Source organism: Schistocerca gregaria, chromosome 6 (assembly GCF_023897955.1).
Source record: "Schistocerca gregaria isolate iqSchGreg1 chromosome 6, iqSchGreg1.2, whole genome shotgun sequence".
NCBI classification, from domain to species: Eukaryota; Metazoa; Arthropoda; class Insecta; order Orthoptera; family Acrididae; genus Schistocerca; species Schistocerca gregaria.
In genome coordinates, this window is record NC_064925.1 from 140,420,352 (window position 1) to 140,434,175 (window position 13,824).

At 42.9% G+C, this 13,824-nt stretch overlaps 1 protein-coding gene across 1 annotated transcript in view; it reads right to left on the reverse strand.

The window, feature by feature from the left end:
* Nucleotides 1-10,500: 10,500 nt before the first annotated feature.
* LOC126278183 (uncharacterized transmembrane protein DDB_G0289901-like) overlaps nt 10,501-13,824 on the reverse strand; it is a 101,482-nt gene continuing 98,158 nt past the window's right edge. The window contains exon 3 of the mRNA XM_049978094.1: nt 10,501-12,534. Within this exon, the coding sequence (XP_049834051.1) occupies nt 12,419-12,534 (116 nt within the window). The 3' untranslated portion in view covers nt 10,501-12,418. The remainder of the gene's footprint in view (nt 12,535-13,824) is intronic.

Consider the following 13,824-nt stretch of genomic DNA (forward strand, 5'->3'; position numbering starts at 1 on the left):
TTGGAAGAATCCTAAGGAAATGCAATCCGAAAACAAAGGAAGTAGGTTACAGTACGCTTGTTCGCCCACTGCTTGAATACTGCTCAGCAGTGTGGGATCCGTGCCAGATAGGGTTGTTAGAAGAGATAAAGAAGATCCAACGGAGAGCAGCGCGCTTCGTTGCAGGACCATTTAGTAATCGCGAAAGCGTTACGGAGATGATAGATAAGCTCCAGTGGAATACTCTGCAGGAGAGACGCTCAGTAGCTCGGTACGGGCTTTTGTTAAAGTTTCGAGAACATACCTTCACCGAAGAGTCAAGCAGTATATTGCTCCCTCCTACGTATATCTAGCGAAGAGACCATGAGGATAAAGTCAGAGAGATTGGAGCCCATACAGAAGCATACCGAAAATCCTTCTTTCCACGAACAATACGAGACTGGAATATAAGGGAGAGCCGATAGAGGTACTCAGGGTGCCCTCCGCCACACACCGTCGGGTGGCTTGCGGTGTATGGATGTAGATGTAAATGTAGATAATTCTGAATTGGGCATTTTAGATTCCTATTAATATGCAAATAAATTTCTGAACATTTTTATTCGATGTGTTTCCTTTCTTCTTTACAAAACTAAGCAACGATACAATTTTGAATCTCCACTATCAGTCTTATTCAGCATTACATCATCATTCCAGATGAGGGACATATCTTCAATCGCGAAACATATCCTGGAAACATAAAAATAATTGGTTTATGCTGAGTTCCGATTTCAGTATTACAGTACATGCGTAAAAACCGTCTACAAATCACCTCTTGGGTTAAACGAGAGAACTCTTAGGTTAAAAATTACCCTGTTTTCATAGAATCATTTCTTGTGGGTTTACCTTAACACTTTAAGTAAGATCTTGTGAAGTTCCACCTTTAACTGGAAGCTGCTCTGGTAGGAATGACATTAGTCTACTTTACAACACTGTTGAGCGCCCATATCCACCATATCCTATCCTATCTATCTTACTTTATACAATATCTGACCAAAAAAGTGAAGTACCCAAGAGACAAAGTGTGTTTATATTTTGCGGCGTGCAGTTGCAGCCGTAGCGGTTATAAAGCTAAGTACTGACAAAGTTATTTGTGCACTGTTATACAGCTATTAAATTTGACAGTTTTCAGCGGTGTTTCGTTCTGTTTGTGGCGAAATAACGATTTAATAAACTTTTGGAAACGTTCGCTCACCGTGTTTTTCCAGAGTTTTCTGTGCGTTGAAGACGTTTAGTAAATTTCGTGCTTTAGTTTTTAGCTGAAGTTTGTTATTGTTTATAGTGAAATATTTCAGCAAAATTTTCATTCAGTTTTTTAACTTCGTCGGGTGTTCCAGTGGCAGGTTGAATTTTTGGTTTTAGCTAATAATTTTGTGAAATTTTGTTGGTATTGGTATTAGTTGTGCTATTCTAGTATTAATAAAAGTAGTTGCTTTCTTAGTAGACAGAGAATTTCGAGAGCGCTATTGTTAGCTCTACAAACAGTTCTACTGGTGTGACTGAATTTAGGTAAAGTGTATAGTTTTTTTCAGTAACTGTAAAATTTTACCATGAGTGAGAAGTGTGGGCTCTATCGTAGGTCTGTGAGTTGTGGGTTATGGTGTGGCGTGTGGCATTTGTTTAAAGTATTTTCATTGGGGGAATGTAGTGGGGAAGTCAGTGGGCATTCTAGCGAGATACTCTCCTGGTAATGCAGGATCTGTAGTTGATAGAGGAGCAGGAGCGTAAGATCTGTGCCCTTCAGGTGCAGCTACAACGCGCAAAGGAGGAACTAGATAGGTTGAGAAGAGTTAACGGTGGTGGGGAATGGGAACTGGCAGTTGGCAAGAAGGTAGCTGGGAAGATGACGTATTCACACAGTTGAACTTCGTGTATTTGCAATAGATTTGACCAACTGTCAGAGTTGATTGGAGAGGAGCCTCTTGAAGCAGTAGAGGTAGGGAACAGGCACCAGTCCTCAACAGTCAGGAGGCCTAAGTCAGTTGCAAAGTCTAACTGAAAGAAGACGTAATCGCGATGTGATTGACATGCGTAATCACACTTCCATACATATCAAGAGGTCCGAAACGAATAATACGGTCTGCTGCCATTTTGCTGCGATTACGGGCAGCATGGGGTTCACGCCCGAGCCTCAGGACGTGCGCTAGCAGCGCATGTCGGATCTTTCAAGCGTCAACTTCACGTCTCAATATCTCGGGATGTAATGGGAATATTGCGATGCAATCAACGCCATTGTGTATCTGCTTTGTCATGCTATGGATTTCTGAAGAAAAAATATAGGAGGTCCAGTTAAAAAAAAACATAAGTTTGTGTTAAAAAACACATATGCTTTCGCTTTAGAATGTTTCCAAATATGTACATTCATGGGCCCTAGCCATACATTGAAACCGGTGAAAGTCGTTTCCAATAGCTGTTATTGTTCCAGAGATACACTCCTGGAAATTGAAATAAGAACACCGTGAATTCGTTGTCCCAGGAAGAGGAAACTTTATTGACACATTCCTGGGGTCAGATACATCACATGATCACACTGACAGAACCACAGGCACATAGACACAGGCAACAGAGCATGCACAATGTCGGCACTAGTACAGTGTATATCCACCTTTCGCAGCAATGCACGCTGCTATTCTCCCATGGAGACGATCGTAGAGATGCTGGATGTAGTCCTGTGGAACGGCTTGCCATGCCATTTCCACCTGGCGCCTCAGTTGGACCAGCGTTCGTGCTGGACGTGCAGACCGCGTGAGACGACGCTTCATCCAGTCCCAAACATGCTCAATGGGGGACAGGTCCGGAGATCTGGCTGGCCAGGGTAGTTGACTTACACCTTCTAGAGCACGTTGGGTGGCACGGGATACATGCGGACGTGCATTGTCCTGTTGGAACAGCAAGTTCCCTTGCCGGTCTAGGAATCGTAGAACGATGGGTTCGATGACGGTTTGGATGTACCGTGCACTATTCAGTGTCCCCTCGACGATCACCAGAGGTGTACGGCCAGTGAAGGAGATCGCTCCCCACACCGTGATGCCGGGTGTTGGCCCTGTGTGCCTCGGTCATATGCAGTCCTGATTGTGGCGCTCACCTGCACGGCGCCAAACACGCATACGACCATCATTGGCACCAAGGCAGAAGCGACTCTCATCGCTGAAGACGACACGTCTCCATTCGTCCCTCCATTCACGCCTGTCGTGACACCACTGGAGGCGGGCTGCACGATGTTGGGGCGTGAGCGGAAGACGGCCTAACGGTGTGCGGGACCGTAGCCCAGCTTCATGGAGGCGGTTGCGAATGGTCCTCGCCAATACCCCAGGAGCAACAGTGTCCCTAATTTGCTGCGAAGTGGCGGTGCGGTCCCCTACGGCACTGCGTAGGATCCTACGGTCTTGGCGTGCATCCGTGCGTCGCTGCGGTCCGGTCGCAGGTATACGTGCACGTGCACCTTCCGCCGACCACTGGCGACAACATCGATGTACTGTGGAGACCTCACGCCCCACGTGTTGAGCAATTCGGCGGTACGTCCACCCGGCCTCCCGCATGCCCACTATACGCCCTTGCTCAAAGTCCGTCAGCTGCACATACGGTTCACGTCCACGCTGTCGCGGCATGCTACCAGTGTTAAAGACTGCGATGGAGCTCCGTATGCCACGGCAAACTGGCTGACACTGACGGCGGCGGTGCACAAATGCTGCGCAGCTAGTGCCATTCGACGGCCAACACCGCGGTTCCTGGTGTGTCCGCTGTGCCGTGCGTGTGATCATTGCTTGTACAGCCCTCTCGCAGTGTCCGGAGCAAGTATGGTGGGTCTGACACACCGGTGTCAATGTGTTCTTTTTTCCATTTCCAGGAGTGTATTTTGGGTGGACAAGATATGTGTTACAAAAAGGTATGACCAAACTTTCAGGAAACATACGTCACACACAAAGAAAGAAAATATGTTATGTGGACATGTGTCTGGAAACGCTTACTTTCCATGTTAGAGCTCATTTTATTACTTCTCTTAAAATCACATTAATCATGAAATGTGAAATACACAGCAACAGAACGTACCAGCGTGACTTCAAACACTTTGTTACAGGAAATGTTCAAAATGTCCTCCGTTAGCGAGGATACATGCAGCCACACTCCGTCGCATGGAATCCCTGATGCGCTGATGCAGCCCTGGAGAATGGCGTATTGTATCACAGCCGTCCACAGTACGAGCACGAAGAGTCTCTACATTTGGTACCGGGGTTGCGTAGACAAGGGCTTTCAAATGCCCCCATGAATGAAAGTCAAGAGGGTTGAGGTCAGAAGAGCGTGGAGGCCATGGAATTGGTCCGTCTCTATCAATACATCGGTCACCGAATCTGTTGTCGAGAAGCGTTCGAACACTTCGACTGAAATGTGCAGGTGCATGAACCACATGTTGTGTCGTACTTGTAAAGGCACATGTTTTAGCAGCACACGTAGAGTATCCCGTATGAAATCAGGATAACGTGCTCCATTGAGCGTAGGTGGACGAATCCAGGTACCTTCTCCTTGGTCTGCCCCCACTCCTCCTACCCTCTACTGCTGAACCCATGAGTCTCTTGGGTAAACCTTGCTTCTCCCATGCGTGTAACATGACCCCACCACCTAAGCCTGTTCGCCCTGATTGCTACATCTATAGAGTTCATTCCCAGTTTTTTTTTTTTTTTATTTCCTCATTGTGGACACCCTCATTGTGGACACCCTCCTTCCATTGTTCCCATCTACTAGTACCTTCAATCATCCTAGCTACTTTCATATCCGTAACCTCAACCTTGTTGATAAGGTAACCTGAATCCACCCAGCTTTCGCTCCCATACAACAAAGTTGGTCGAAAGATTGAACGGTGCACAGATAACTTAGTCTTGGTACTGACTTCCTTCTTGCAGAAGCTGAGCGCTCACTGCATTAGCTTTGCTACACCTCGCTTCCAGTTCTTTCACTATGTTGCCATCCTGTGAGAATATGCATCCTAAGTACTTGAAAGCGTCCACCTGTTCTAACTTTATTCCTCCTATTTGGCACTCAATCCGCTTATATTTCTTTCCCACTGACATTTCTGATCTAGCTCTTAAATATTACTTTGCAAACTTTCAATGGAATCTCCCATTACAACGAAGTCATCCGCAAATGCAAGACTGCTTATTTTGTGTTCACATATCTTAATATCACCCAGCCAGTCTATTGTTTTCAACATATGATCCATAAATAATATGAACAACAGTGGAGACAGATTGCAACCTTGTCTTACTCATGAAACTACTCTGAACCATGAACTCAATTTACCGTCAACTCTAACTGCTGCCTGACTATCCATGTAAAGACCTTTAATTGCTTGCAAAAGTTTGCCTCCTATTCCATAATCTCGTGGGACTGACAATAACTTCCTCCTAGGAAGAAGGTCATATGGCTTTTCTAGATCTATAAAGCATAGATACAATTCCCTGTTCCACTCATAAAACTTCTCCATTATTTGCTGTAAGCTAAAGATCTGGTCCTGACAACCTCTAAGAGGCCCAAACCCACACTGATTTTCATCCAATTGGTCCTCAACTAATACTCGCACTTTCCTTTCAACAATACCTGAGAATATTTTACCACAACGCTGATTAAAGAGATATCTCTGTAGTTGTTACAATCTTTTCTGTTTCCATGTTTAAGGATTGGTGTGATTACTGCTTTTGTCCAGTTTGATGGAACCAGTCCCGACTCCTAGGCCATTTCAATAATCCTGTGTAGCCATTTAAGACCTGACATTCCACTGTAATTGATGAGTTCCGACTTAATTTCATCCACCCTAGCTGCTTTATTGCACTGCAGTCTATTGACCATTTTCTCCACTTCCTCAAATGTGATCCTATTTCCATCATCATTCCTATCCCATTCTACCTCGAAATCTAAAACATTGCTGATCGTATTTTCATCCACATTGAGCAACTCTTCAAAATATTCCCTCCATCTGCCCAAGGCATCCACCGGCTTCACCAGCAGTTTTCCTGACCTGTCCAAAATACATGTCATTTCCTTCTTACCTCCCTTTCGAAGACTGCTACTTACACTCCAGAATGGTTTTCCAGCAGCTTGACCCATAGTCTCCAACCTGTTTCCAAAGTCTTCACAAGATTTCTTCTTGGATGCTGCAATTATCTGTTTGGCTTTGTTTCTTTCTTCAACATAACTTTCTCTGTCTACCTGAGTTCTAGTATGTAGCCATTTTTGATACGCCTTCTTTTTCCTTTTACAGACTGCCTTGACTGTATCATTCCACCAAGCTGTTTGCTTCATCCTGCCTTTACACACTACTGTTCCAAGACATTCTTTAGCCACTTGTAGTATTGTGTCACTGTACCTTGTCCATTCCATATATATGAGAGAGAGAGGAAAAAATTATAATAATATAATCCATTTCAGTGATTTTTAAGTATCTTATTTGATAGCTAATCCACTTGGCTGCCACATCTCAAGGAGCTCAATACACAAGCCCTGAAAGTGTTGGATGTCGTGAATTGCTTGACTAGGAAGAACTGTGGTGCAGATAGATCCTGCTTGCTCCAGTTCTGTAAGTGTTTCGTGCAATCGCGTCTTGATTATGGTTGTACAGTCTATGGCTCGGTACGACCAAAATACACAAAGATTCTGGACTCTGTACACTATGAGGGCATCATATTGGTCACAGGATCCTACAGGACGAGCCCTATACCGAGCTTGTGTCCAGAGGCAGGAGAGCCACCATTAACTATTCGGCGGCGGTTCCTTGTGGCTAAACAGGTGCCTAAGATCCGGTCGTTTCCGACCTCGCTGGCTTTTCCTGCAGCTATTAACACCTGCGAATCCTTAGAACGACTCTATCGCACTTGTCTACGAGGGACGAAACCATTCGGTATACGGGCAAAGCAGCTTTTGTTGGACATGGGAATATCTCCGCCAAACATACAGAGGGAGGATTGGTGCGAAGCTCCGCCCTGGTTGTTATTGAAACCTAGAATGATTTTAAATTTGACAGAGCGCAACAAATTGCTCACTCCAGACTATGTTATTAAAGATAAATTTCTTAGCATTTTAATTGATTACCAGGACTGTAACGTGGTGTACACAGATCTGTCCTAAGAAGGAGATGCTGTCGGATGTTCTGTCATTTTTCCTGCCTCTGTCTTCAGAGGCAGGAAACTATCTTTGACAATGAACTTTATGTGATTTTTAAAGTTGTGGATCAGACGAAACCTGAATTCCCCATGTTCTCTGACTCGCTTAGTGCGTTGTAGACAATCCAGTCTATGCACTTACCCGATAGAACTGTCCAAAACATACACGACGCCATTACTCCACTTGCACAGACAAAGAAAGGAGGTCTCATTCTGTTGGGTACCAGGACGCGTGGGTATCCATGGGAATGAGTTGATCGATGGCGCAGCCAAGGAGGCACGTAACTGACTGCCCTATCCTTCTGCACGCTGCACTGTCACGGCTGCGAATGTCTGTCATGTGTCATTGGGAGGAAGAGTGGCTGGGCATAACAGAAAACAGGTTGCGATCAATAAAAGCGACTGTGAGGCCATGGCGCACCTCCTTCCGGACTGTTGGGATTGATGAAGTTTGTTTAACACGACTGTGGATAGGACACAGCCCCCTGACCCATGGTTTCCTTCTCAGATGTGAAGAACCGCCAGTTAGCGAAGCGTGTGCTGCTTACGGTTCGCCTAATTTTAATCGACTGTATATTATATAATCCTGGTCTACTGGCAGACTTGCCCTCAATTTTAGGTGATAATGCGTTGAAAGTGGCATGTGTTACGAGCCTGTGTTCTGTTTTCACCTTTACCTAAGCTATTAGGTCGACGCTTTTAGTATGTTAGAGACGACTGTCTCATCCCTTTACTATTTTCTAGACTTGTCTGTTAGTGGCTGTCCAGATCATATACCATTGTTTGTAATGGTCTGCCTTGACTTGCTTGCTCCACTGTACCATTCAGAGGAGTCGCGTGTGTTCCTGAAAAAAAAAAAAAAAAAAAAAAAAAAAAAAAAGGGTTACAAGGGAGCATGTCCGGTATTATGTTGTATATTAAGCTATCCTCATTTTGTGTATTATAGCCCCATTCGCCTCACGCCGTCAGTGCTGATGACCGCTATATTGATCGATCTCCAGATGTAGCAGTAACAACAACATGTCTCTTGTTTAGTGATGAAGCGACATTTACCAACCATGGCCAGGTAAACCATTGCGCTACTGCTCTGTTGACAGTCCCCATTGGCTTCCTCAGATGGAATGTCAGTGTCCATGGAGTGTAAACGTGTGGTGTGGGATAGTGAACCATCAGCTCATACTGTCATTTTTTTTATAGACGTGCAAAAGTACCACAGCCTCCTAACAGACCATTTTCCGCAGATGCTAGAAGATGTTCGTCTGCAGACTACCTATGATACCAACATGATGACCACCCAGCCCATAATGCCCTAAGTACTACAGCATGTCTTCGTGATTGTTTCCAGATCGTTGGATTGGACACAAAGGATCTGTATCTTGGCTGGCCCATTCCCTGTACTTGATGCGTGTAGACTTTTTTCTGTGGAAAAAGCTGAAAGACGCTGTCTACAAGACAATACCAACTACACCCAGTGCTTTGCAACGATGTATTACTGCAACCTGCTCAGACCTCTCCACTGAAATGTGCCATGTGCACCAGTCGTCCATACCATGCGGGAAGGACATATTGCCACTGCCAGTGGCCATTTTGAACACAACATGTGATGATCAGTTGTCTAGTTACTGGTCAGTTCTTTAGTGTGTACTACCACAGGTATTGTGCAAGTGGTAGTATGGGGACTTTTCAAAATATATCTCATGAAACAATCATACTAGAATCCTGCAACAAACACTACTGACATTTTTATTATCCTAATTTTAGTCTGCTAATGCCAATAGGCATTGTTCCATTTAAAAATGTGTATGTTTGCACAAAAAATAGGCTTCCTAAGTAGTATTACAATCTGTAATGGCTAACAATATGGGGCGACTGACTGCCAATTGGTTCTGTGGAAACCACAGCCGGCCGGTGCGGCCGAGCGGTTCTAGGCGCTACAGTCTGGAACCGCGTGACCGCTACGGTCGGACGTTCGAATCCTGACTTGGGCATGGATGTGTGTGATGTCCTTAGGTTAGTTAGGTTTAAGTAGTTCTAAGTTCTAGGGGACTGATGACCTCAGATGTTAAGTCCCATAGTGCTCAGAGCCATTTGAACCGTTTTTGAAAACCACACATCAATAGCACTTTCCACTTCCGCAATATTTACAGCGAAAGTTTTTGTGATTCACCCTGTGTAAATATGTATAGAAATACGATCACTGGCAACTGTGTTAACTGATATATATATATAAAATTATGTCAATTTAGTCTCTGAATATTTGTATTTATAGTGCTCCTATTTTTTCATTTCATCCATTAACTTGTGGTGCCATGTAAAGTTTATACATAACATGTTCAACACTTTCGTTAAATGTATACATATATATTTATTTATATTTGAGCCACTACAACAGTGTTAATTATTACTGTTGTTATACATGTATCAATTTATGTCATCAATTTATGGTTTGTAGTACATATCTCTTATTAACTGTAACTGGCTAAGTGGTCATTAGTTCCCTGAGGCCAAATAAATAAATAAATAATCTCAGAAAGAATATAAAACAGGCAATATAGATTCTTTGACCTGTCAGTTCCATGTTTATATTATATGACACTTATGTTATACGTGATTAGGAATTAGCACTGTAAGATTTGATAACTTGTGTACTACGAGGTAGGATGAAATTCATATCCTGTCGTATTAACACTAATATTGTTGTAACTGGGTTTTAGGTATATGTATATGGTTGTTAGCTTTCTAGATGCACATCAAGCTGTACACACTAAAATTTATAAGTGGCACATATGCCACTGCTATACAGATAGATGCTGTAAGTAGACTTGCATTTCTGCTATTTTGTGTACAGTTTTCACGTTGTAGAAATTAATGTACGTAGAGTTGTCTGTCACTCTGTATCAGATTCCACTGATGATGGGTATACACCCAAATACTGATTTGGCCTGTAAATATTTAACATGCAGCTCATGATGTTTAGAACAAATCTTTTAGTAAACAGTAAGAGCTGGCGGTTACAAGCCATTATCTGCCTTTTGTTATCTAATGAAGTCTAATTCATAGAACAATATTTCAGACGGTAGTTTAATAGCTGCAGAAATTTATTTCGTTAAAGCACATAATGTGTAAACCAGAATATACGACTTCAAAATAATGCACATTCTGTGGTAGTACATTAGCCAAAGATAAGTGAAATGCAAGTAATAACAAGCACAGACACTAACAGATGTTGGCTTATACTGGTTACCTCTTGTTCCAAACTCCAGACAGCAGGATGAAGGTAAATTCAGCAGAGTATAAAGACAGTGCAGAACCTAACTTTGATTAAAAATAAAAATCATTTGAATATTCTTTTATTTTGAGATTTCCAATTAGAACATTTATAATAAATCATTGCAGATTCATACATTGAAGGTGCATTGGGTTGAACTATTCAGGCAAACATCGATACTGATATACATGTTTCAGGTACAAGCCAGAGACAAACTGTGTACATTCGATCACCTGCTGATGCAGATTGACACATTACATGAATTTAGGATATGAAAGATGAGCATTCACGAAGAAATCATGTAGTACATGTTAAAGAATATTGTTAGCTACACAAAAATACATAAATACAAAGACCAAAATACATTAAGTAACAATAACATATGGAAGAAGACCCATAGCCAGCATTCCAATAAAAAAGTGCACTTTTTCTTGTCTTACAACATTACATTCACAGTGATTCAATCAAAGTTCTATCGATAATCTATGACAATAGAAGCAAAAGAGTTTGCTGAGGTTATGAAAAGCGACAGTTACCACAGAAGCTAATGATAAACTTCCTGAAATAAGTGTACAGTCACCTGGAGGTTCCACTCCATTATCATGCTCACTTTCTTGGGCTTGTACTTTGGAAAGAGTTACATAATTTCATACAAATCACATTATAGCTACATAGTAAAGTGAAACAATCTAATTATGAGAAAAATACTGCCAGATCCCAGACAGATCGGTCATTAATCTAATTGTGTAACTACAGCTAATTTTCTCACAAAAAAGTTCAATATTTCAGAGTGGACCACAGCAGTATCAAAGTGCATTTTTTTTTAGTTTCATACAAGGAATTCAGTTTCCAAATTTCGTAATCATGTCTGGTCTAGATCCTTCGTAATAATAATATCTGACAAGCTACTAGAAAACTTGGAATTATTATATGTGGTGATGACAGAAAGGAATTTTCTTTCTTTAAGACTGATCACAGTAGACAATAGACACACATCTCTGTGCAAAGACGAAGCACAAAAATGTCAGACGAAAACTGAAACAGACTAATTGTTCTGTCAGTTATGAGCCTCCAACAGCTTTAATGTCATACAAAATTTGACGTTCCCCACCAGCAGATTTACCATCACGTCAACAGTGCAGAGACTGACGTATACCAGCGACTGTTAACACTGATGCTCTGCTCTTAAATGATTTTTTTTTGTTCTGAATTAAACCAAGTGCCAAACTACAGTTCTTTTTAAAGGCTAAATCAAATTTTCGGATGTTTTGAGACAAAAGTGAAGAAAACTTTGACTACACGTCCACACCTACCGTTATTTGAGCATGAAATATGGTTTAGTTCGTAAGTTCCACAAATCACTGTGATATATTTTGGTTGGTTACAGAATAAATGAACACAGCACTTACCCTCACGAAGAAACAGAAATACAGAGTATGACTGTAGCAGGTTACTTGGTAGCCACTCAGCTAACTTTGCAATCACAGACACAAATCTTAATCAGTAAAGGTTCAGAGCAAGTCTTAACAGACTGAGGAAGTCAGTCTGAGCTGACCAAGGATGGTAATTAGTGCCTAGTCTGCAGCGAGTTGAACTATTTGCTTGTAGAAAGTGACATTACTACTGAGGAAGTCTAATGGATAAGTGATTGTGGATACAAAACAACTCATTTCAATTAATCTGGTGACTAACAGCTTTTTTTTAATTAAATTAATTTGGTCCTTTGTTTTTGCTGTAGTTAATTTGAATTCCCAAGTCTAGACAAATGCTACGCATGTTCTATGTTAATTCGACTGTCCACAGACGAAATATTTGTACAAAATTGTTCTGTCTCACTAATCGGAGACGAAAGTTCATAAACGGGCCCAGCCACATATTCCATGTCTCGATGTGGCAAAATCAAAACTCCCAAGAACAGGAGTTAGTTAGCGCTGATGACATCCTTTGGCGCTGCTGACCAATGGCGTTGAGACTGCTGCTGCTGCTATAACAGGTTGCAGCAGTCACCGCCTCCTCCTCCTCTACGATTATCACGCTTGCGTTGGCTGCTGTCATCATTGTAATTGGTGGTGCTCGACCAGTTCGCGTTGTCGGCAGTTCCTGACAACAGAAGAACACATGTTCAAGTGCTGCTACTTGGCTGTGCACTGGAGCCACTCATTAGCACTGGAAACTTTTCACTACAACAAGCTTCAAACGTCTAATAATGCATAGAATGGATACAGGGTGGTTATAATTAGACTGTCGCCTCCTGAGAGGGGTGCTGAGCCATGGCGCTTGAATCTTTATACAGGGCGAGTCAAAAGTCCTTGGACACCTTCATAAGTTGGAAGATTAAAGGGAAAATTGAAATGTGATGATGGGAACATAGATTTGACGTGGTGCCGCAACTTTTGGAGTGAATGGCATTCATGGCCGCCATCTTGAAATCCGCCGTTTTGGATTCAAGTCATTTTTTTTAATGGGAAGGGGGGTGTATGAAACATCAAATAACACTCGCTTGAGCTCTGGAATTTGGTGGTGTAATTTGTATTTGTCTATCTTGTACAGTTTAGTAGTGATTAATGTTCAAAGTTACCTTGATAGCGACTCATGTCTCTCTTTGTTCCAGGTGATCTAAAATGGGTCTGGCACGTGAACAGAAGATCGAAATCATCCTTATATCAGGGGAACGCAGCTACTGAACAATGGCAGCTGACTACAACAGACGAGACCCAGACGGAGAACCGGTATCGCACAGCACGGACCCTCCGTGATCACCAAGTTCCGGGAGACGGGCTCTGATCACGATAGGGCACGAAGTGGGCGACCAATGTCTGCCACCAATGAGGAAACTCCAACTGCGGTTGTTGCGTCGTTTGTGAAAAGTCCTAAACGAAGTACCCGTCGTGTGGCCCTAGCATGTGAATTGAGCCAAACCTCCGTTCTCCGGATATTGCACACCAATAAGTGGCATCCTTACAAGCTGCAGATGCAACATCGACTTAACGAGGATGACCCTGATCGCCGGTTGGAGTTCTGCCTGTGGGCTACTGAACTGGATCCTTCGTTTACCAAGGGCACACTGTTCAGCGACGAGGCGTATTTCACTTTGAACAGGGGGGTTAATCGACATAATTGTCGGTATTGGAGAGATGCAATTGTCCCAATTTGAGAACATAGTCCAGCGAAGGTGATGGTGTGGTGTGGCACACGGGACACCAGCATCATTGTACCATTTTGCATTTACAACTCCTTAACTGCACCACAGTATCTGATGCTGCTGTAGGACCTTGTGTTCCCTTCCACACTGAACGCTACGGCGTTTTCCCGTCTTATTTTCAGCACGATGGAGCCCCTGCACACTATGGCACTGGCGTCCATGGATGGTTGGGGGAACAACTGCCAGGG